The sequence below is a fragment of the Taurulus bubalis genome (assembly GCF_910589615.1).
Source record: "Taurulus bubalis genome assembly, chromosome: 17".
NCBI classification, from domain to species: Eukaryota; Metazoa; Chordata; class Actinopteri; order Perciformes; family Cottidae; genus Taurulus; species Taurulus bubalis.
In genome coordinates, this window is record NC_136605.1 from 4,639,701 (window position 1) to 4,665,127 (window position 25,427).

General features: G+C 44.1%; 1 protein-coding gene across 1 annotated transcript; it reads left to right on the plus strand.

The window, feature by feature from the left end:
• The first annotated feature begins 9,080 nt into the window (after positions 1-9,080).
• On the plus strand, positions 9,081-24,955 carry traf7 (TNF receptor-associated factor 7). The gene is made up of 22 exons (XM_079233831.1): positions 9,081-9,160; positions 11,264-11,372; positions 12,412-12,460; positions 12,574-12,662; positions 12,980-13,093; positions 13,223-13,315; positions 15,173-15,206; positions 15,306-15,528; positions 15,622-15,756; positions 16,139-16,234; positions 16,330-16,451; positions 16,928-17,001; positions 17,807-17,855; positions 18,148-18,275; positions 19,075-19,157; positions 19,250-19,289; positions 19,397-19,513; positions 20,257-20,379; positions 22,437-22,556; positions 22,892-23,023; positions 23,391-23,510; positions 23,900-24,955. The coding sequence occupies exons 3-22, from the start codon at positions 12,421-12,423 to the stop codon at positions 23,912-23,914; spliced, it is 1,947 nt and encodes a 648-aa protein (XP_079089957.1). The 5' UTR covers positions 9,081-9,160; positions 11,264-11,372; positions 12,412-12,420; the 3' UTR covers positions 23,915-24,955.
• Positions 24,956-25,427: the final 472 nt, after the last annotated feature.

Here is a 25,427-nt window from a genome sequence, read left to right on the forward strand (position 1 = left end):
CAGACAAATATTTAACAGTATGAGACATATGAGACATAATGTTTACTGTGCTCCTTAAATTACTGAAGCGCGTTAGCATGCTAACATTAGCTAGTTAGCACTAAAGACGAAATACAGCTGAGGCCGATGGGAATGTCATTAGCTTTTTGGTTATAAACCAAAGAACTGGACAAACTGAAGTTTTGACGAGGCGAGATGAAAAGTTATTAAAAATATTGCAGCTTATCTTCGACGGACCTTAAATGTCAGTTGTGAAAGAATTCTGAACTACAAACAACACGAGTAAAGTCACAGGATCAGCAACGCCTCCAGGATTCATCGTCTGGATACCATGAATGTCTGTACAGAATTGCATAAGCCATCAAATGTGTATTGAGATATTTCTGTTCGAACCAAAGTGGTGGATAAAAAGAGATGCTGAAAAGCACTTCAAGTACGATAACTTTAGTTTAAAATTAAAAGAAAATCACAAGTAGAGACAGAGAAGAATCCCAAACTCACCAAAATCATAGGTTGCTATGAAAGATTTAAAATATATGTATATATAAATTACATAGTTGAATGAGGTCATAAATGACAGAGACATAAAGGTTATTGTAGAAAGAATACAAATGCTAAATATTATAGTGATGTTAATTGGATGTCAGCCCACTGTCAAGTTACTAATATTACCTAATATGAAAATATTATATAGGGCTTAAAATTAAAATGAAATTGAGCTATATTGCATTAGATTGTTAGTATTATTCCATCATATTCATTGGCACTATTTGTTTTACAATAATGAAATGCACCTAGCGTGATGCTACTTAATCAATTTCTCAAGTTTTTTGATTCCCACACAGTCATTAACAACATGGAGCAGCATGTGGAGCCTTCATAACACTGAACATAAATAATCATATAATCAACAGGCTGTGTCTCACGCTCGGTCTCTCAGCCGTCTTTGACATGTTAGCTTCATTTTGCCAGTTAAGTTAGCTAACAGAGATAACGTTAGCTTAAAGTCGACTGTAACGTTCTCCCGTTACTACCGTGAGTCTTCCCGAGCACAATGACACCAGCACACTTTAGCATCGTGTTTAAATTGCCAGGATGCCTCTCTATATATGTCATTTTAAAAGTAATTGGCAAACAGCCTTTTCCGTTGTTTAGGTTTGAGAACATGTTGCATATACAAGACGTACCAACAGATCCACGATGATTTAATTTAATGCGGCCTCTGTAACACCCAGGCCGCCCTGCAGTTAAAAGGCTCTGGAAACACCTTCTGGCTTTAGACAAGCTGTCTCTAATCCAGGAAGTGTTTCACCCATTTCCTCATAATCTGATGTGATATCTGGTGTGACATATTTGATGAACGGTCAGAGCCAGTAAAGAGGGTGTGGATTAGATTAGATTAGATCACGGCGTTTTGTGTAAATGTGCACGCTGCTGTGAGATTGCATACCATCTCCCTTTCTCTCTCTGTGTGTGAGTGTGTGTGTGTGTGTGTGTGTGTGTGTGTGTGTGTGCGTGCGTGCGTGCGTGTGTGCGTGTGTGTGTGTGTGTGTGTTGGGATTACAAATCCTTCAACAGATTACCGATGCTCCATTAGAGAAAGAAAGACCAGTTTGTGAACACACTGGTCAGGACGTGAATACAATGTGACACCAAACACACAGACACACAATGATTAAATAGATAGAAGGTTGTCAAACATCAACACTAAAAACATTTTAGACTGAGGCCATGTCCACACTACCAAGTTTCCATTTTGAAATGCATATCTTTTGCTACGAGTAGTTTGGGAACGATACATTTGGAAACGTTATATTGTGTAGACGGGCGTAAGCGGATAAATTTGGAAACGATGACATAGACACCCGCGTTCGCTACTTGATTGGGTTTCAACAGTCACAACGTTCCCCTCCTCGATTCATCACGCCCCTAACACACGACCCTTTTCCGGAAGAAGACAAACAGCCAGGTTTACCAGCAACAGTTCGACCTCGTCGTCGGTCGAAGCGAATACATCTTTCGTCCCTCTTTTGGTCGTTGCCGTTCTTCCTCCGCAGTAATTAAACCAACTGCAGTGTGTAGAAAATCTGCTTCCTGTTTACACCGTCACGCCCAGTGTACGTGAATGATCATGTGATACGCTGCAACGCCCGTGTGGACGGAAATTGTTTTCATTTTAAAGTGAAAAACTGATGTTTTGACAGTCCATGCACTTGGCTTCAACAATGATAAAGAATGAAGAAAAAATGTTTTAAGAATTGCTCAACATTTTATTTGCAAGTTAGTTGACAACTTGGATCATGTCTGTACATGATATGAAGCTACATCCAGTAGGTGGTTAGTTTTGCATAAAGACTGTAAACAAGTGGAAACAGCTAGCCTGGTTCTGTCCAAAATGTAACAAAATCAGCTCACAAATGAATACACTATACAACGTTTTATTTTTTGTTCCCTTTGAACAAAGCCAGGCTAGCTGTTTCCGCCAGTTTCCAGTCTTTATGCTAAGCTAAGGTCAGCTACGTTAAGATAAGATAAAATAAGATGATCCTTTATTGGTCCCGCAGTATTGCAGGATTACAGCAGCAGTGCGCACATGGTAAATCAAAATCAAGTAATATAAATAAACAGTAAAACAATAATAAAAACAGTAATGAGAACAGTAAAGAAGAATACAGTAGCAATATTAAATATACAGACGGAATAAAAAAGTATATAAAGTACTTAAATGTATTATATATTGCAGAAGTGGCCAAAAGTGATTAAAGTGTTCTAAGTGTTTGTGGTCTACTGTGAGTTCAGCTTGTTATGCAGCCTGACAGCAGCGGGAAGGAAGGACTTTCGGTTACTGCCAGGGGTTGTTTTATTTTATTTCAATTCTGAATCATTCATTTGTAAATCTGCAGAATAGTTAGAAAATTCAAATAGTTATCAAATCGTCAGGATTCACCACTAAATCTTCCCAATAAAAGTTCACCTTTTAATTATAGAATCAGTTACGGAGAAAAACTTTTCTTTGTCTAGCGTCAGTGTTTCCTCTTCTCTCTCTCTAATGCAACTGGGAGGTTCAACAGCCAAAATATCTGCGTGTGACGGGTTAACCGCCTTGGGTCGCGTGCAGAGAGATGGAGCATCAAAATTAGCAAACACACACACAGATGGGGCAGCAGTGGCGTTGTGAGCACCAGCAGTACTTAGAGACAGGGTCTTACTCAGCACTGATCATTAATTCATGAGGCTCATCTCAGATAGAACCTCATATCAGAAACCTCGACCTTACATTGCTGAAAAAGAAAAAGCCAAACTGGACGAGACTAAACAGCGTGGCTACGTCTGGAGAAAAGTCCTTGTGACCGAAACGTTTGACTGAAGTGCAGAGGTAGTAAGTGTCTGTTGGAATGGACTTCTTTCTTTGAACCGGAGCAAGAAATTCATACATTGATAAATAGACCCGAAAATGTAATTTTTGACCAGTGAATGACTAAAAGAGGAGCGTTTCTAAAAACATGCACTCGTCCACATCATGTCCCGTACAAGGAAATATTCCATTCCAGCGTTAAGCCTCTTCTCATCTTTCCCTCTCTACACTAAAAACGTTGAACTTCCCTGACCTCACGTCTGCACAATGCAAAAAAAAGAAGTTTTCATCTCAATAAATCCACAAAAACATGCCCTACTTTGACGAGCTGGATGGAGGTCAAGTTTTCTTTGCCCCATTTGTTTGTGACTCTTTGTCAAATCGCTGTGAATAGAGTCTGAGTGAACAATCACGTCGACTTAAATGGCAGTTTCACAGAATAGCCGGCTGGTAATAGGTTTACAATGGAAACCTTTATGGAAATGGATTAAATCCCACTCTCTCTTTCTCCCCCATCCCCATCCCCATCCTCCCTCCTGCTGCTTCCATCATCCCGCTCCTCTCTTCCGACCCCCTGCCCCTCCTCTCTTGTGTGCCTGGCTGCCTCCCTTGTAATCCAGTGTGTCTCTTTGTGGCAGTACAGCATGTGGCTCAGCTGCACTTTGGCCCCTAATGGACCCAGTCAATGGGGAGGATGCCACCCTGTTGTCTCTATCAAGGTCAAGTGTGTGCGTATAAGCGTGTGTGTTTGTGTTTGCTTAGTGGATTTTGCGTACTCTTTTTGTTTACATGTGGGCTCGCTGGCAGAGTCACGCATGTATGTGTCTGTGTGTGGTTGGGGGGAAGATATCCGTGTAAGGGTGCAACTAATATTAGTTGTGTTACATTTTCAACTATGGTTAATACTTAATCTTGTGTACGTATGTGTTTGCAGTGTGTTTGAGCCTGTTCCTTTCCCTCCATTTTTAAGTGGACGTAGTCGTCGTGACGTCACCCGTTGGTTTGTGAACTGACGTTTTGAAGCCTTGAGTTTGACAACTTTGGCCACCGCCATCTTGGATTACGGCCGCCGCCATGTTGTTTTTTTCCGCAACCAATGAACGGAAGTTAACATGTTTTGAATGCAGAGGAGTGACGTAGAGACTCTGTACACGTCTCTGCTGGCGGCAGCGACCTGTCAATCACAGTAAGCCCGCCCTAGAGCATCCCCTGCTTTATGGTCTATTTGACTCTAAATGGACCATAATTTACTAAATTAACATCATGCTGTATTAAAGAAGACTTGAAACTAGAGATTTCGATCGTAAACTGTTTACTGAGGGCTATATTTTTTCAACAAAAAGAGTTTCAACCTGAGAGGCACATGAGTGTCCGTACTCATTATCATGGCAATATGTCCAACAGGTGTTGAGATATTTCCGTCTTCACCAAAGTTAGACCAACAGACCAACACTGGTATGAATCGCTAATAGGTTTGTTCATCGTCTGGAAATCTCACCAAACAGGCAGAGTTCAAACTGAAACTAAACTCTTTTTCAGGTGAAAATGGATACGCCATCAATGACTCAACTTCTAGCCACTAATTGCTATATTGGATGAAAAATACAAAGAGAAACATGTAAAAATAATAAAGGATTTCCCTTTTAGCTCAGTTTTTGGCCTCCACTAACTTCTGAGAAAATGATCCGTCTCTTTGGCTGCTAAACACGCCTTTTGTTCACCAGCTAGCTAGCTAACCTGCTAATAGTTAGCTTTTTAGAGCTTTTCTTTTCTTCTTTTTTTGCTGAAAACCGCCGCCCTCTGCGGCCAAGAAATAAAACTATAATCATGAAAACGCAGAGGCTGAACCAAAACATTAAAGTATGTTGTACGCTTTAAACTATGTTGAGTTCAATATTCTTTGCTAACTAGCAAGCTCATGTTGCTGAATAGCACTGGCCTTCGCAATATGACATTTGTATGGCGAATACATTTTCTGGCATGTTTCTGTCCTGGTGCGTTCTATTCAGGGTCAACATGTGCAAAGTAGGAAATGAGCAGAATAACACACGTCCATAACTCTCAGACTCTCAAGATTGTCTATTCCTTTGGGATAAATGGCAGTCAACTGCATAAGAGAGGTTGTGGCCATAAAAGAACACAGGATGAAAAGCATGAAAGCATTTATCACCGGTTACAAGTATAAAATGCTTTTCTTCGAGCAGACAGCGTTGCAAACATTCGACTGTCACATCCAGCAGGAGGGAGGAGGACAGAGCTTTGTGCACGCCGTGTCAGCTGCACGCAGAAGGAGGTAAGTGTTTTGTGAATGGAGAGCGAGCCGACGTGAGACATTTTGCGTGTGACACCGTCAGCTGTTTGAGGCATCGTATCAGCATGAAAGGAGAAACGGCCTTTTGAAAAGAAACAAAAAAAACAACGAAAAACCAAATCACTCTGCGAAAAAGCCTCATGACCGACATTTAAAACTGAGGGGAGGAACCCATCCAAAAACATCTGCACCACAGTGGCTGGCTGTGTGTGTGTGTGTGTGTGTGTGTGTGTGTGTGTGTGTGTGTGTGTCTGTGTGTGTGTCTGTGTGTGTGTCCTGTCAGCGGTGTCCCATACAAAGAAGATAAAACTACTAATGGCCCGGGTTTCCCTCTAATGGAACGCTGAGCCGCCCGTCAACAAAGCTGCATTCAGAGCATCTCTTATTCATGGCTGCATTACGGCATCAAGGCCTTTCTCTCCCTTTTCTATTTACAGCTCCTCTCTCTCTCTCTCTCTCTCTCTCTCTCTCTCTCTCTCTCTCTCTCTCTCTCTGCCTGACACAAGTGGGCGTCTCTTCTCGTGCACCGTATACGTTTTTTCATTCAGGCCGCGGAGCCGTGCGCAGTGATTTTCCAGCGTCCCACGGCGTCCTCTCTCGTCCCACACACACACACACACACACACACACATTGCATAGTATCACGCTGCGGGGGAAGTGAACAGAGGTTCTTTTTTTTCCTACCTTTTCCGACAGCATAAATATGGAGTGTTGCCCTGGGCCAAGGTCATGAAACACCTTGTGTGATGATGGGACAGATTTAACTATTAAACCATAAATTGTGAGGTTATTTTACTTAACTTGAGTATATACTGTATAACGTTATACTTCATACTTCAACTTCAATATCAGACAATATGTATTTGACAGCTACAGTTAAAAAAGATTCTTCATATTTTCCTTTAAAAATATTTTGCTTATAAAAAATAAAAAATCAACGTGCATTGTTAAAGATTAAACCAGTAGAACTCAAACTTTCCCGCTTGTGTCCCTCGTCACTGGGACGAGTCCTTAGTGCCACCGAAAAGAGCATTCACACTTTTTAAATGGTTTCATTTAAATAGCTATTTGGGATATTTAGACTATTTTAACATCTAATTTTAGGAGATGGGGATCAAACCACCGACCTTATGATAGGGCGACCCGCTCTACCCTCTGATCCACAGCCGCTCAAAGTACAATTGCTGATAATAATTCTTACATAAATAAATGAATCCGGGACCGTTTCTTGTAATTGAGTGTTTTTACACTAATGTACTAATGTACTAAGTACTTCTTCTTCTTCGTGTGTTGAAGGCCCTGCGCGCACACACAGGTTTTTCTTCAGTCATTGCGGCTGATTGGACGCTCAGGTTGAAGGTGGGCGGTGCTAAAACTCCCACGTACCGGTATTTAAAACCCCCGGTGTGAGTTTTCGTGTGCAGAGCCCGTAGAAATAGAACGTGAGCACAAACGGACGTTCGCGTTCCAATCAACGTAGCGGGATGATCAGAGCGGCGGCCATTTTTACGAACACAGTTTCCATCGCAAAGAACCGCTTAGAACTAATCGGAGCTTATTCTATTTTCTGCCGTAGGGCGTTTTAAAGTGATTTGGGTTCACAGACACGAGTCTCGAGGTGAGCCAGTCCTGCGCAGACTCCATCGTCACCGCATGCCGGTTAGATTTGATCCCGACTTGCTCTGACGTCGCGCTCACGTGGTCAACGTCAGCGAGGCGACCAGGTGCTCGTCGTGGATCTCCGCCGACTGCATGCCCCACGGCATGATGGGAAACGCCTGGCTGTCGCCAGATCGGAGAGCTGATTGGCTCTCAGATTTGACAACAAACACCACGTTTTGTAGAAAATCCTATTTTAAGTGTAATACTTAATGCTAGAGTGTTGGCGTTTTAGTCTCATGCTGTGCAATAAAGATTTCATCTAAAAACATATTGTGTGTAATTGATAATAATTACTATTTATTAACTTTTTATGAACTACTTATTGTTAGATTTCCAGACAATGTGGATGAAAGTTTACTTTTGTCTCACTTTTAACACCTGAGTTACATTCTCAAAAGAGAACCGAGAGGGTGTTTTTCTCCAGAGCTCGGGCTACGTCTAGATAACCAGCGCCCCCTAGTGGTGGAAAGAAGGTAGCATCAAATAATGAGAAACCCCTCTGCTGTAATATGTACAATGTCATCCATCAGTTTTACTTTTAAGATGTAACCGAAAGAGAGGACGCATCAGACGCTTGTCAGTCAGCTTCCTATCTGAAGGAAGAACTCAATAACCTTCATAATAACCAACACAAAATATATTCAGTATATATGTGTGTGACTGCAATGCTCCAACATAATTAAGTAGATCTGACACAGAGCACTAATGGGGAAAAACACACACACGAGTCAGAGAGAGTCATTATCACAATATCACGGACGTGCTTGACAGTGTCAACATGTGTTGGCCTCAAACATTCCCTTAATTCCCACCTCCCTCTTCGCCCACTCAAACCTCACATGTGCAAAGTGTTGATTTCACCCTGTGTTGTTGGTGAAGTAGGCTAGATATAGATAGATAGATGTATACTTTATTTATCCCAGAGGGGAAATTCATTTGTCACAGTAGCAAGCAACTTACATATGAGACACAACAAATTAAATTAAAAAAAAATATATATATCACAAAAAATACAAAAAAATATATCAGAAATGCAAAATACTCAAAAAGCATAATAATTTAGGAAATTAAATAATAAAAAAAGTGCAAAAATGCAAAGTATGTGCAGTGTATATGAAGTGTATAAAGGTTGTGCCTATTGTGTCCACACATAGTGATATTATTACTCATCCAATGTGCAATTCTACCCAATCTTATTAATTACAGTGTATTTTAGGCTACGTATTTACACGCCCTGTGTTGTGTTTTTTCATCATAATTTTCTGTATATTTTCTGTGTATCACCTTCTTATATTGAATCATAATTTAATAGAGATTAAAGCCTGCTGGTGTGTTTTAATGTTCTCTTCATGTATCAAAATGACATATTTGCATGCAACTGAATGGTTCTTCCTTTTCCTGTTTTTTATTTTGAGTATTATTCTTTTCCAGTGATTGTTGGCCACATCACACCACCTTTGCGGTGCACGTGCGTCCACAGTGGAAACGTGATGGCGGCTGTCGCATGATGGCTCGGCGTCCGCGGGAACCAATAACAGCGCCGAACCGCAGCAAATGTGGATCTATTTGGGAGTCGTGCGTTTTGCAGTTGGTTTGCGGAATTTACTGACAGCACCGGGTCCAATGGCAGCTGCGCGAAGTGCATTGTGGGGGGCGTAGTTCGGACAGCGGAGAAGGGAATACCAAGCGTAAGCGCTTCTACTACACGTCCCAGAACACACTGCGGTATTTGAGCTGTGTGTATGTGAAGCAGAGAGAGAGAGAGAGAGAGAGTGAGGGATAGATTTAGGAATTCGTCTGCAGACTTGCTGCTGCGCTGGTATAGAAAAATGGTAAGTGGACCAACTAAAAGCCCGCCGTTTTGTTGAATAATTGGCTCGTTAGCTATGAAATAACACCGGCGGCCCGTTGCCGGTTAGCATGGTTCGCCAAAAGGCCGTTAGCAGCAGTGATTGCTCACAGGAAAATGTACCAACAGCTAGCTAACTTAAGCTAGCAAACGAGCCACTTCAGCGAGCTCGTTATTGCAGTTTTCTAATGGTCGTTGACAAGGTGACGGTTGGTGAGTAAGTGACACCGCGTGCCGTCGTTCCTACGAGCCGTCCTGCTACATGCTACATGCTACACTTATGTAGTGCTGTTTGAACATTAAGCTAGCTAGCTGTCAGGATTCAACTTTGTGTGTGTGTGTGTGTGTGTGTGTGTGTGTGTGTGTGTGTGTGTGTGTGTGTTCCGCCCCCTTCTCTCATCTTTACGGGAATCTCCTCATGAAGGAGCAACAGGGACGCTGCTAGGAGCGGATTAGAGGTTCTGGATAGTTTCACTGGCAGGTTCTGCAGCCGAGAACCATCTGAGCCCACTAACAGTCCGCATACCTTTCTGTTAACATCAGTATCGAGCTGTCCGTGTCACTGTTTCTTTTGGAGCTGTCACTTTTTTCCCCCTTTGTCTCTGTGTTGCTCTCCCTCCCATCTCATTAAATTGTTGATCTGACCCCTGGATCAGTGCTGCCTTCAGCCAGCCAGATGTTTTGTGTGTTTTTTTCTTTACTTCTTCCCCCCTGCTGTTCATCAGGGTTGAATGAGAGATCATCAGTGCACGGGTTGCGTAGAGCAAAAGATGAGTTACATTTACAATGTGTCATTTTAAGTAGAAAGACCAGTTCCTTTTAATTCGAACTTCCTCCTCTCAGCTCGTGCTGCTGAGGTTGTGCGTTTTAACTTTGCAAATATTGTCATGCACGTTATTATATCACTTTTAGTAAGTGTGGGAAGTCATTAGGTTGAGCAAAACTAGAACTCTTTGCAGCTTTCAGGACACAGGTACGATTTTGATGAACATATACACGGACAAAAAGACTTGGACAGACATAGCGGTCTTATCACAACATCAATATGTGATGGTTATGACGCCCACTTCTAATAAACATATTAGTTTCTAAGCTGTGAATTACTGACTGAGCTTCCTGTCTTGAGCCTTTGCAGACTGTGCTCAGTCATATTTACTTTAACACTTCTACAAACTCATTTAAAAGCAAACCAGTTGAACAAAGTAAACCATAACAAAATTTTAAAAAAGTGTTTGCTGTTACGACTGAAGTGGAATAATTTGGTTGGATTGTGTTGTTGTGCTCAAGGCCAGTAAAGTAGGTCAAACATATATTCAACAACAGTAGCTCCACTGTAAATGTTCCATATGCACTGCCTCTCATCCGAAGTAGCTTTCAGCTGTCCTTCAGCAGCTGGCAGTCTCTAACATTTCTTGGATCAAGGGTTGGTGTGTGTTTTCTTTCTCTCTCTCTCTCTGTTGAAACACAAAGCCGATTTATGGCTGGCATTATGTATCCATCCAAATTTCAGTCAGGCTCCTGCAGTGTTGTTCAGAACATTTGTGTCTCAACCATAGACTCTAAATATGACGTGGACATAGTTATTGTGACATCGACCATTGGTTGGTGGACGACTGTTTTGAAGTGTCACATTTGGTCGTCGCCTTCTTGGCTTTTTGCAACCAGAGAACAGAAGTGACCATATTGGACTGCAGAGACGCTGTTTACGGCATCCTGTTAATCACAATAAGCCCGTCTTAAAGCATCCCCTGCTTTATGGTCTGCTTAACTCTAAATGACCATACTTTACTAAATGAACATCATGCTGTATTGAAGAAGACTTGAAACTAGAGATTGAGACATAAACTCATGTTTACAATGTTTACTGAGGGAATAAATCAAGAGAGAAGTAGAGTCATTTTATCATAGACTTCTATACAACCAGAGGAGTCGCCCCCTGGTGGTCAGGAGAGAACGCACTCGTCAGAACTGGAGGTTTTCTGCCTGGTCTCTACATATTTCTCTCACTGTCCTCCTCACTAATGCGCCCCTTCCCTTTTTCTCTTCACCTCTCTGCCCCCTTCCTCTTTCCTCTTCCTATCCCTAGGCCTAGCAGTCCAGCTAACTGCTAACTGTTCATTTGTGTGTGTGCTTCGAGCAGCGGTGAGACTCCAACCGATACTCCGGAGGAGCAGCGGCAGCAGACTGGCAACAAGGTGAGAGGCAATGGTGTGACTTGGAGAGAAAATGTTAATGAAATACCCAGATTATACTCAAGTTGTGTGATGTTCTCCTACGGTAGTTAGTCTTTTCATGTAAATTAGGGCTGCAACTAACGATTATTTTAATAATCGATTAATCGGTTGATTATTTTTTCATTTCCAACCCTTTATTCAAAAACAGAAGTGACAGTGCAAAACATCTTCAGAAAGTGCACAAACACGTTGCTCCTTGAACATCCCTGAGCTGTTAATTAAAACAACAAAATGGACTAACACTAAAAACATACACATGTATGTTTTACATCTGCCAAATGTGAGCCCTTTTTACTGTAATTGATCCCTCCAGAGGCTGCATTTACATACCCTGCTTTATCAATATGTATGAAATACTGGGACAGAGGGAAGCTGTACTGCTCCATATAGAGCGTCCTCTTCCTTAAACTCTTTCATTCTGGGTCTCTTATGACCACGACGTCACGTTGCTGGCTAAGCCCAACGACGTGATTTGCTTCATTCTACTTTGAGTAAAGATCCTCCGGTGTGCCGGTTTAACGTTAACGAGTGACAGCGTGAACTGAACCAGACCGGGGGGTTACGGCATGTTTCATCACGTTACGGTTTTTTACAAGCAAGACTGAACTGTAACGAAACATAACGTAACTTTAACGACAATACACAACCCAAACACGTTAGCTAACGTGATAGCAAGCTGACTAGCTTCATTAAAAACAAGTTTGAGGAACATGAAGACGCTGATTGGCCAAGACTCGACTTGTCAAAGATCTTCTATTTTTGAGAAGATCACAACCTCAGCTTTTCTCGTGTCTCACTCCAATCTCAGAAACGCTGGCCGGCCAGTTGCTCTGCTCCGCTCTTTTTTTTTCTTCTCCGCGACTTATTGCCCGGCGTAATAATCGCGCGACACAACGAATCGATAATGAAATTCGTTGCCAACACTTTTGATAATCGATTTTTATCGATTTTATCGATTCGTTGTTGCAGCCCTAATGTAAATCCCTCCTTTTCTTCACAGCAGAGCAGGATGGAGGCTTCATTCGGTCCTACTTTCTCAGCCGTGAAAGGTGAGAACACAAATATTATCCCTCTCTATAAATGCTCTCTTTTTCTTGCTTGATTGTACTACATCATCTTTCTTTTGTTTTGTTGCTGAGAATTTGCCCTCATGCGTTTTCAGCAGAAGTGCCGAGCCACAAGCAGCACAGGAGAACTCCCTCCAACTCGAGCACTCTGACCTACTCTCCCCGGGATGACGACGACGGAATGGTACTCTCTCTCTCTCTCTCTCTCTCTCTCTCTCTCTCTCTCTCTCTCTCTCTCTCTCTCTCTCTCTCTCTCTCTCTCTCTCTCTCACACACAGAAAACCTTTTATGTTTTACGCCAAGCCAAGTTAATGGGTTCAAGAGTCCAAAGACATCGACGTTTATTATGAAGTTTAGCAAAGCTGATCCTTTTCGAAGAGCCTCGGGTTAAATTTACACGTAAAAGTGACAATTTTCAGTGTTTCCAGCAGAATGATATTCTATTCGTGGCGGTATGGCTAGGCCGTGACCTCTTCTCTCCTCCGCTTCTCCTCCTCCCAGCCTCCTATGACTCCTCGGAGGTCAGAGTCGGCCATCTCAATCCGATCTCTCCACTCCGAATCCAACATGTCTCTGCGCTCCACTTTCTCTCTGCACGAAGAGGAGGAGGACACGGTATGAGCCCATAGCACTTACATGTATTACATATACGTCAGCAAACGCTTGAACATGTAAAAAAAAGTGATACGCCAGTTTTGGAACTGGAACCACACCAAATTAACAAACCAGCGTGCGTTTGTGTAGGAGCCCCAGGTGTTTGCCGAGCAGCCCTCCGTAAAGCTGTGCTGCCAGCTGTGCTGTAACGTCTTCAAGGACCCCGTCATCACCACATGTGGGGTGAGTTTATTTCTGTCCTTTCCAGCCTTTCCTTCACTTTCCTCATCCTCATCTGTCTTTTTCTTTACAGTTTTACCGCGAGGAACTTTTAACTGGTTATGAAACTGTCTCCACATGATCTTTATGCAGGGTTCTTACGGTCATGGAAAACCTGGAAAAGTCATGGAATTTTAAAATGGTTATTTCCAGGCCTGGAAAAAGTCCTTGAAAAAAATGAAATCCCAAAAGTTTAGTAAAGGTCATGTAAATGTGTTATATTCATGTGTTCATGACGTTCATTTACGCTGAGTTGGAAATAATTAATATGCTTTTAAAAGAAAGACGCTCAGAATATAAGCAGGCATACATACAGGCATCTATATAAATGTTTATTCTTTTAATCAAACTATTGCCTCATTCATTTGAGTCATTTAAGGTTTACTGTATGCTTTGGATTGCTCATTGTTAGTTTAAATACTACATTTACTCACTTTTTCATGTTTACACTGAGATTTCACAAAACGTTTGGTCATGGAAATTCATGACCAAATGTTTTTAATGAAACAGTTTGACCAAAATCCATTGGTCAAAATGTGTATGAACCCTGTTCATAAGTCAATAAAACCATCAGCGAGAAGGTTAGCTATTTCAATATAGTTATTCTTAAGGCTTTTTATCGGTGTCGTGGTCTCGGCTTCTGGCCAAATCAGATCAAATAATACAGGTTAGAAACCAGCTTCTCGCAGGAGCAGAGCTGCTCCTCGCTGTGGGAGGACCTGACCCTAATGCTGGCTCCGTTAGAGGGGGAGGAGAACCAGAAGCAGCTCTTATGCCGTGTTCACACCGGACGCGGCTCGAAAATTCGCGCCGCGTCCACCGCGGAAGTTTACTCGCGTGAGTGAAACGAGGGTGTTCACACCCAACGTGAAAAATCGCGGCGCGAAGGGGGCGTGGCTTAGCTCTGTTGCTTGCCTCTGTGAGAGACAAGCGACGAAGCTTTCATTTCCGCTATCGACCATGGAATAAATAACCACTAGTTCTGCTTTATACTTGTTGTGGAAGTCCCAAACATGTCGGAACATGAAACGCCCTCGTGTTTGGGTTCATAACATCATCCGTAGCCGCACACAGCTCGGTGAATTTCACCGACTCCTCCAGGAACTGCGTCTCGCGTATCTCCGTAAAACGATACCGATTATGCCATCCACCATGGAAATAACCACCAGTTCTGCTTTATTCTTTTTGTGTGAACTCCACATATGTCGGAACATCAAACTCCATGGTGTCTGGGTTCATACTATTATCCGTAGTCCCACAACAGCGTCTCAATGAAGCCGCTGTCAGCGCTGGTTCAGGCGGAGCAGCAGCAGTTTCATTCAGAAACGGGGAGACGGCGGTGGTGACGGGCGGAGCTTCTCAACGCTGATTCTCAACGCTGATTGGCTGCCGCAACTTTGCGTCACGCGATTTCTCCGCCAGAGTTGGGAGAATTCAACTCACGCGAATTCGCGCCGCGTCCTTCGCTTTGTTCGCCCCAGGTCAAACGTTCTGTTCGCGCCGCCTCCAACGCGTCTATCCGCGTCCGGTGTGAACACGGCATTAGCGAGGCACACTGCCAGATCCTGCCTGGTACTCAGAAACACTACCACTTTCGTCCACAGGGACCGCCAAAATCAACACAAAGTGAACGATCCTTGTGGGAACTTTAACTCTGCTCACCCTTCATGTAAAAATCTTTTAAACAATGTTTTAAAAGCAACCAAATAAAAATCAACAGATGTAGAGTTTGGTGCACATTTAGTTCCGTTAAAACTTACTCTAATAAGAGAAAATAAGAACATGAACATTTCAACATGCATGTTTTTCCTTCCTCCTCAGCACACCTTCTGCAGACGATGTGCCTTGACTTCAGGTGAGACTTAAAATGTATTCCTTTAAAAACAAAAAAGGTAATTAAACATGGGGCCGGTGTTAACTCTAACCATTATATTTTTGTCCGTCCTCCTCGCAGACAATTGCCCAGTGGACACGGCTAAGCTAACGGTCGTGGTCAACAACATCGCGGTAGCCGAGCAGATCGGAGAGCTGTTCATTCACTGTAAATACGGCTGCAGGGCCACGGCCAGCGCTGCCGGCGGGGCCGCGGCGCCCACCTCCACCGTGGCCGGCAAACCCGGCGCGTACGAGGTGGACCCGCTGGGCTGCCCGTTCACCATCAAGCTGTCCACGCGCAAGTAAGGACCGAGGGTCTCTAGAGGGATTGAACACATTATGCAATGTGTTCAATCCCTGACATTTTTATATTCAAACGTTTCCCATCTCTGCAGAGAACACGAGGCCAGTTGTGACTACAGGCCGGTCCGTTGCCCCAACAACCCCTCCTGCCCGCCGCTGCTCACCATGAACCTGGAGGCTCACCTCAAAGAGTGCGAGCACATCAAGTGTCCACACTCCAAATATGGGTGAGCCCTTAAAAAAAACACACACTTTAATTTACTGCATTTTAGGTACCGCAAATCCTTCCTTCCTGCTGCTGTCAGACTGCACAACCAACTGAGCTTAATAACACTTCAATCACTTTAACTGGTGCAATATAAATACATTTTAAATACTCTTTATTCCGTCTGTATATATATATAATATTGCTATTGTGGATTATGTTTCTTCTTTAACGTTTATATATATTACTTGTTTATGTGTCTCTTGTGTGCACTGCTGCTGTAATCCCGCAATTTCCCCACTGCGGGACTAAAGGATTATCTTATAATGCGACTCCATACTATTTGTCTGTGTTACACACTCCTCTACCTTCCACTCATCGGCCTCTCCTCTTCTCCCCGACAGCTGTACGTTCATCGGTAACCAGGACACGTATGAAACACACCTGGAGGTGTGCAAATTTGAGGGCTTGAAGGAGTTTCTGCAGCAGACTGATGACCGGTGAGCAGACATATGGAGAGCTGAGTATTTGTCAGATTTGAAAAACGGAGACAATGCTGACTTTGTTTGAAACCCCTGACCTTTGACCCGTTTAGGTTCCATGAGATGCAGCTGACTCTGGCCCAGAAGGACCAAGATATTGCTTTCCTGCGCTCCATGTTGGGCAAACTGTCTGAGAAGCTGGATCAGCTGGAGAAGAACCTGGAGCTCAAGTTTGGTAAGACACAGTAGAGAAGGACGTTCCTTTATTTTACCGGCCTATTCAGCCAGAACTAAGAATGCACTCTTGTGTCTCACACTTAAAGGAGTTACATGCAAGTGAACTAATGGGCGATACTTTGGCACTTCCTGCATGTGCTCTATGTGAAGCCAGTGACTTTAGCTGTTTGCTCAAGTTACAATACAATGTACTATTACTACTATTATTACTACTGCGCTGGTTTCAGATCAGTGCTCAGGGTCTGAGTTTGGGTCTGTGAATTGGTATCAGTGGACACAAAGCTGGGTTTGTGCATTCCTCACTCCTCGTTTCCATCAGATCACGTCTCACTCCTGCACTGCACCACAAGTATAAGATGCTTTTTAAGACCTTCTAGCTGTTGATGGATATATATTCACAGGAAGTATTGACGGCTTGAGCACCGCATCCTCTCTGCGTTTCTTTGTCTTAAAGTTATCGTTCATGTCTTTCAGATGTGTTGGATGAGAACCAGAGTAAACTGAGCGAGGACCTGATGGAATTCCGTAGAGACGCTTCCATGCTTAACGTAAGTGTGTGTGTGTGTGTGTGTGTGTGTGTGTGTGTGTGTGCGCGTGTGCGTGTGTGCGTGCGTACCTTGGAAGGTGTGTGTGTGTGTGTGTGTGTGTGTGTGTGTGTGTGCGTACCTTGGAAGGTGTGTGTGTGTGCGTACCTTGGAAGGTGTGTGTGTGTGTGCGTACCTTGGAAGGTGTGTGTGTGTGTGCGTACCTTGGAAGGTGTGTGTGTGTGTGTGTGTGCGTACCTTGGAAGGTGTGTGTGTGTGTGCGTACCTTGGAAGGTGTGTGTGTGTGTGCGTACCTTGGAAGGTGTGTGTGTGTGCGTACCTTGGAAGGTGTGTGTGTGTGCGTACCTTGGAAGGTGTGTGTGCGCGTACCTTGGAAGGTGTGTGTGTGTGTGCGTACCTTGGAAGGTGTGTGTGTGCGTACCTTGGAAGGTGTGTGTGTGCGTACCTTGGAAGGTGTGTGTGTGCGCGTACCTTGGAAGGTGTGTGTGCGTACCTTGGAAGGTGTGTGCGTACCTTGGAAGGTGTGTGTGTGTGTGTGTGTGTGTGTACCTTAGCGGGAGGGTGTGTGTGTACCTTAGCGGGAGGGTGTGTGTGTGTGTGTGTGTGTGTGTACCTTGGAGGGAGAGTGTGTGTGTGCCTTGGAGAGTGTGTGTGTGTGTGTGTAGCATGGATAGAGTGTGTGTGTGTGTGTGTGTAGCATGGATAGAGTGTGTGTGTGTGTGTGTGAGAATAAAAGCATTAAGCATAACAATCAGGAGTATCTGAGCTGTTCTGTAGAACAAGTCTCTCACGTGTCGTCTCTCTGCAGGATGAGTTGTCTCACATCAACGCCAGGCTCAACATGGGGATCCTGGGCTGTAAGTGTCCTCCTCCTCTTCAACAATCATTTGTGTCTCTTCATCGTCCCTCACATCTCAGAGGGGTGAAACATTTGATAAACAACTTCTGTTGACTTAAATGTAAAATCTTTCGTTCTCTCCTCCTCACCCTTACTCTCACTCACTTTCTCTACATCTGTCCCTTTCTTCCTCCTCTCCTCATCTACCTCTCTCTGTCCCTTCTTTCTTATCCTCCCATCTCCGCTTCAACTGTATTCCTTCCGATGAAAAACACATATCCAGTCTTTCCCGTGTGTGTGCCTGTGTGCAGCGTACGACCCCCAGCAGATCTTCAAGTGTAAGGGGACGTTCGTTGGCCACCAGGGGCCCGTCTGGTGTCTGTGCGTCTACTCCACCGGAGACCTGCTCTTCTCCGGGTCCTCGGATAAGACCATCAAGGTAACATCAACACACACACACATAACCGTGCGTCAAAAAATACCACATTTTGTTGTTGAGTGAGTTTGAAGGCGCTCTACAGCGCCTTCAAACTCACTCAACAACAAAATGTGGCATTTTTTTTGACCAACTCACGGATGCTTTACTCAAACTTTGGAGGACGTGTAGCAACACACCAACGCAACCCCTTGCGGTCTCACTCCGAGCTATTTTAGGCTTCAGCCGCCCACTTCCAGAGAGATTCTCATAACCTCCGCCCACAACCTTTGTTTTGTAATCGCAATCTGGAGTCACGCTTTAGTTTTAATGCTCATCACTTACTCAAGAACTAAAAGACGCATGGAAAAAAAAGGATAGAAGTGGGTTTCTAGTTCAAGTACGAGGTACTTCTCCATAGTCTGCGTGTTATCTAGTAGATAGTTAGATAGTAGTATCTACTGTAGATGCCAATTTGGAGAAACAGACGGGAGTAAAAGCACGAGAGCAAAGCATGTGCTGCTGTGGGGGAAAAGTAAAAAGATCCGTTTGAGCCTTTGCTGTATTTAGAATATTTTAACCGCTTTACCTCGCTGTCTGTCTCAATCTATGCTCTCTTCAAAGTTACGAGACTCCTTTTGAAAGCGTTAGTCTTTTGAACTCGCTGAGCACAGAAGTGTCCGGTCTATAGTTTGGGTTCACGTGTTAGAAAAAGGATCCATTGAAGGTATTGCACTGAACTGAACGCCGAACTGGCCCTTTAAGAGACCTCAAGATGCCCTCAAGTACGAGCTGTTCTCATTTCTCCTCCTCTGGCGCTCAGGTATGGGACACCTGCACCACCTACAAGTGCCAGAAGACCCTGGAGGGGCACGACGGCATCGTTCTGGCTCTGTGCATCCAAGGGTAACGGAAAGCACACACAACACATCATGAGCTGCATGTCAGCTGGGAGCGACCCACCCAAAGCATGACTCGTTGATAATTTGTCTCCGTAGAAACCGGCTGTACAGCGGCTCTGCAGACTGCACCATCATCGTAAGTGTCATCCCTCGCTTCCTCTTTTCTTTCTTTCAGGCCAACCTTGCACAATTGTTCTCATTTGCTACAGAAGTTGTTTCCGTGTCTGTGTTGCTCTGGCGTAGGTGTGGGACATCCAGACGCTGCAGAAGGTCAACACTATCCGTGCCCATGACAACCCCGTGTGCACGCTGGTCTCCTCCCACAACATGTTGTTCAGCGGCTCCCTCAAGGCCATCAAGGTACGGCATGTCACGGCTCATTAAAGTACATCCAGGGTTCTCACGGCCACGGGAAACCTGATGAGTCATGGACTTTTAAATAGTTCCAGGCCTGAAAAAGTCCTTGAAGAAAATTAAATCCCAAAAGTTTTGGAAAAGTCATTGTGTGTGTGTGTGTGTGTGTGTGTGTGTGTGTGTGTGTGTGTGTGTGTGTGTGTGTGTGTGTGTGTGTGTGTGTGTGTGTGTGTGTGTGTGTGGGAGTGTCTCTCTGTGTGTGTGTCTCTCTCTCTCTCTGTGTGTGTGTCTGTGGGTGTGAGAGTGTCTCTCTGTGTGTGTGTGTGTCTCTCTCTGTGTGTGTCTCTCTCTCTGTGTGTGTGTGTGGGTGTGAGTGTGTCTCTCTCTCTGTGTGTGTGTGTGTGTCTCAACTCTTTCAAAAGGCAGTGAAGCACAATGTAATTACAGAAATAAATGGGATATCACTTTACTAAAGTTCTACTTTTGAAATAGAAATAATGTCAATATAGTTTTGAACCCCAAAACTGCAGCTTTTTAAAAACAATTTGAAGTTGTCCTTTTGTAGTAATATTCACAAAGGAAAAACTAAACTAAAAATATAAATAATACAAAAAACAGCCAGGTAACCAAACCAACGTTGCTATAGTTGAGATCTTTGTTCCATGTGGTTCGTATTACTGAACTTAAAGCAACTGTTGTATGTATTCTCTTGTGTAGTTGAAGTTAAGTTTTGTTTTCGGGGCGTTCAGGTGTGGGACATCGTGGGGACGGAGCTGAAGCTGAAGAAGGAGCTGACGGGTCTGAACCACTGGGTCAGAGCGCTGGTGGCCTCCCAGAACCACCTGTACAGCGGCTCCTACCAGACCATCAAGGTAGGAGGACGGAGAGACGGGCACAGACACAGAACACTTCCTGCTTTGAGCGTCCAATCACAGCGTAGCAACACACACACACACACACACACAACTGTCAAGCTTTGGGTTTTCTTCTCCACATGCAGCCGTAAGAGCGATACTCAACCGTTTGACTTTTTTTAACGAGCAGAAGCGTAAGGAACGGATGAAACTGTTTATTTGCATTAAAGTAAGCTTCAAGTCAACAAACGCACCAACAGCTACTGGAGCAGGTGTTAAATACAGAGATTTAAATAACCAGGTGAGTGTGACCCCTGTGTGACCTTTCTGAGTGCGTTTGTGCTGACATGTTGAGCTTGATTAGGCGTAGTGACGGTTACTGAGGGAGGCGGGGCTTAGGAAACGTCACTGGTCCACATGGTGGTCTGAATATTTCTCCTGCGGAGCCGTTAATCGGCTGGACGGAGCTTTGGAAGTGTTGTGTTTGGCAGCTGCTCCAGATCTATCTGCCAGTGACGGATTTGAGTGAGATTTGGAAGATGGCTGGTGGTGAAAAGCAAAAACAAATAAATAAATGAAAAGCCAGAGGAAGGTAGTAGGAGTGAATACTAGGCCCGTAGTTATGTAGAGTTACACAAGAGACTGTGTGTGTGTGTGTGTGTGTGTGTGTGTGTGTGTGTGTGGTCACTAATGAATCCCTCTGGGACGCTGCATAGAGCTGAAGAACAGAAAGAGAGGAGACTCGCTGTGGGAGATGAAAGCACGATGATGCTTCTGGGCCGTTAGTCTCAGCTGTATTTAGTCAGAAGTCGTTCCTGAAAATGTTTTGCTGTGACAAAAGTTGCCAAAGATTCAGTGGGAAAAAAACTTCTCTTAACATTTTGTCAATTAATTAACTTTGACACTCGTAGAACAGTCTTTGATCATAAAGCTCTTTTTGCACAACTTTCTTTTTTGAAATGCAAGAGATTAATGTCTTTTAGTTTGTTTTTGATGTTTTACAAATTTGACTCTTTAGCTCGTACTCTGGTTACGGCGTACTGTCGGATTAATTACACGGGAAACTTTTAATGGTCGTGCCAATTATTTTTGACTGACTGCCAAGGATTCTCTTGGAGTTTTAGCTTTTACTGGGTGCTTAATATAGAGTAGAAATATAAAGGAAGCTGCCTTATGACAAAGCTCATAAACTAGACACACAAAAACAACATTTTCATCGTATGTCATTTTGACCAAAAAATAGTGCCGTGCACTAATACACTTATTTACGACGATGTTGATGAACTGATATTAATAAATTGAATAATCTATATGCCCAGATTATTAATGAATCACACATTGTCCACCATTAGATAAAAGGACACGTCGTCTTATCCATCCTGATGAGTTTTACACGTTCCACACAAGCAACTGCAGTCTTTGTCTCGCGGGTCCAACGCTGTTTGTAATCAAACGATTAACTGATGACGATCGTTGTTTTGAGAGCTTTAGTTGTATGAGAGAGCAGCCGTATCCTGCCACCCCGTTAAAAAAGATGTGTGGAGGAAAGCAGCTCAGTGCAGCCACTAATCCTGACTCAACCTGAGGCTCACACACATCTGCATTAATTCATTTTTGTTTTGTACAGGTAGCACTTTATTGTTATTATCCTTAAAAAATATTCAGTGCAAAACGGGTTAATTGCAGCTACAATAAGGTGTGTGTGTGTGTGTGTGTGTGTGTGTGTGTGTGTGTGTGTGTGTGTGTGTGTGTGTGTGTGTGTGTGTGTGTGTGTGTGTGTGTGTGTGTGTGTGATCTCTCTCTGTCTCATCCATGTTTTCTGTGGTCTGTTTTCAGCGCTGCGCTGTGATTGGCCAGAAAGCTTAACGGATTAAACTAGTGATCACTCCCCTCTGTGTTGCCATGGAGATGAAATTTGACAGCTTGCAGCTGTTGAACAACTCACTTTTTCCACTGTTGATACTGTGTGTGTGTTTATGTGTTTTTCCATCTCCTCCTCGCTCACGTCCTCTTCATCCTCCTCCTCCTCCTCTTTCTCTCTTAAAGTGTGTTTTCTCTGTTTCCGTCTCTGTCAGATTTGGGACATCCGCTCTCTGGAGTGTGTTCACGTCCTGCAGACCAGCGGGGGCAGCGTCTACTCCATCGCCGTCACCAACCACCACATCGTCTGCGGCACCTACGAAAACCTCATCCACGTAAGAGAAGCACAAGATTTAGTTCTTTTACTTTCTCTTTTCTTCATTCCAGACTCGTGAGGAAAACACAAACCAGCCTCGCCCTCTCTCTCAAGGCACGAGGTGGTTTCTGGTTCCAATTATTCTCCTTTTTCTGCCTCTGAGTAATCTGATTATAGTCACACACGCCTTAAGAGGTTCAAGACTCATTAACACCAGACGAGGACCTGATGCAGACCAGCTGCCGTCTTTGACTGTCTCACAAGTCAACATTTGAAGATAAACTACTCGGATGCTGGTGTGTTTTTGTACAGTGATGATGATGATGATGATGATGGTGTTTGTGTTGTTTCCAGGTGTGGGACATCGAGTCTAAAGAGCAGGTGCGGACCCTGACGGGTCACGTGGGCACGGTCTACGCGCTCGCCGTCATCTCCACCCCGGACCAGACCAAAGTGTTCAGCGCCTCCTACGACCGCTCACTCAGGTGTGTGTGTGTGTGTGTGTGTGTGTGTGTGTGTGTGTGTGTGTGTGTGTGTGTGTGTGTGTGTGTGTGTGTGTGTGTGTGTGTGTGTGTGTGTGTGTGTGTGTGTGTGTGTGTGTGTGTGTGGAGACGGAGTAACTGCAGTCATACCCTTGTGATGCTGTGTGTAATGCTGAAGCTAATCATGGACACACCCCAGAATGTGTATAATATGTGGCATACAGGAAACAATTTGACATTTTGTTTTTATTAGGCAAAGCAAACATTATTATATAAAGATGTGTAGTTAGTGTGTCCTGAGGGATGCAGGGTTTAGGGTCAGAGTTGAGTGTATAAGTGTGTGTGTGTGTGTGTGTGTGTGTGTTCTGCAGGTGTGGAGCATGGACAACATGATCTGCACCCAGACTCTGCTGAGACACCAGGGCAGTGTAACGGCTCTGGCCGTCTCCAGGGGGCGCCTCTTCTCCGGAGCCGTCGACAGCACCGTCAAGGTAACGTCGCCGCTGCTCCACCTGCTGCTCCACCTGCTGCTCCACCTGCTGCTCCACCTGCTGCTCCACCTGCTGCTCCACCTGTCCTCTTTATCCTGAGTCACTTACTCGTGTTTCTGTTTCATCCATCATCCTTTAGCCCATCAAGTCAATATTACAGTTCGATTCTTTACATTTCTTCAAAGCGTCAAACTGAAACTGAAGCTTTGTGAAAGAAGTTTCAGAATAAAAGCACTGCAGCGTCAAATCACAGAAACTACATCTCTGGATCCTTCTTGAGCTTTTGTTCCTTAGGATCCTTTTCTTTACGAGTAATTGCAACTTCATTTTATAATATATTGCAACTTAGTTGGATCTTCTAAAGTGATCTCTCTCTCTCTCTCTCTCAGGTGTGGACATGCTAAACCAGCTGTTTGCTCTGCAGGAGTCCAGTTGGCTCCTCCCACCACCGGTAACCCCTCCCCCACACCCCGTTTCTTTGATTGTGACTCAAACGGCTGCAGACCAATAATAGTAACGGCCACTTCCCCGTCGAGCCGCGTCGCAAACCGTTTGAGCAAAGCGTCGCTTTTCAAAACTTCAAAACGACGGCCTCGACCGGCTCGCCGGGCTCGAGGGTCACGCTCCCGACGTGACCTCACCGCCGGCGCATGACGGGGCAAAAAAAATGAGACCGCGGCCGTGTGATCGGAACAGGAAGCGGAGACTCCCGCTTCCTGTGGAAACGCCTGCCGTTTAAGAACCGAACCGACGATGCACACTGAGATACGTCTGAGGGCTGGTTTCACAAACGCTCATTAAAACATGTATGTTACGCATCACCGCACGCACCAGAGCGAAGGGAAGAGGTCGCTTAGCGGCAGGTTTATGTTAAAATGTACGTGAGGATTCAGGGGGAACCGATCGAACGTGGAAGAAGCAGAAGGCTTCCCTGAAGCAGGTAGTTTGGACTTGGCTTTGAAGGTTGTAAGAGGTACTTGTATATAGTCTGTGTACTTCGGGCATTGGACAGGAGTACCAGCACGGTATCAAACACTTCAATAAAATCAATATCAGTTCAAGTGTTTGCTATATTAAGAATATTTTCACCACTTTATGGGGAACTGAAGCCTCCCTTGTTTTCTTCTAGAACATTAGAGAACATTTAAATTGATCTTATCTTTATATATTTTTTTGACAATCTGGAGGCTGTCATTGGACAATGCAGCCTCTAAATACACAACCCCTGGAGTCCTAAAGGTCCAGAGTTTCTAAATATGATCCCCAATCGTAATCAAAATAGATTTCGTTTCACGAAGCGGCATAAATCGAATGTCTTAACCCTCCACTTCAGCATGTTTGCCTACACTTCGTGGTCGTCGCCCAGAACTCTGTGAAACCAGCCCTTTAAAAAAATAAATAAAAAAAAAAAAAAAACCTTTTAATAAGAGAATGACAGATCTATAGATTTACTGAGTTTTATATTAGTGCCATGATAGAGCTGTATTCAGAGCCACTAACGGTTGTACAGTCGTGTAAAATAAGATTTGGACAGGCGCCCATGAGGCGACTCCACCGGCCCACAGCGTGTCCGTACGGTGTTTATGTGTTTCAACGAGTGCCAACATGGAGAGTCACGATGTCTTTCCTCCCCCTTCCGCCTGGCCCCGCCCACTCCCGGGTTATAACATAACCACAGATTAATGCTGATTGTTGTTTCATGACTGTAATACTCGGTGGACCGACGGCGAAGGCGCGCAGGGGATTGTGTGTAATTAACCTTTTAATTAAACTCCCAAAAGGTCAATTTAAAAAGAAGGAGCTAAAGTGTGAAGTCCTGCTTTCCTGAATTCTGTTCCAGGACCCATATTGGGTTGAAAACATGAAAACAGACTAAAGATGCCTGGGAGGGTACTTTCAAGGTCATGTCCATCCGTT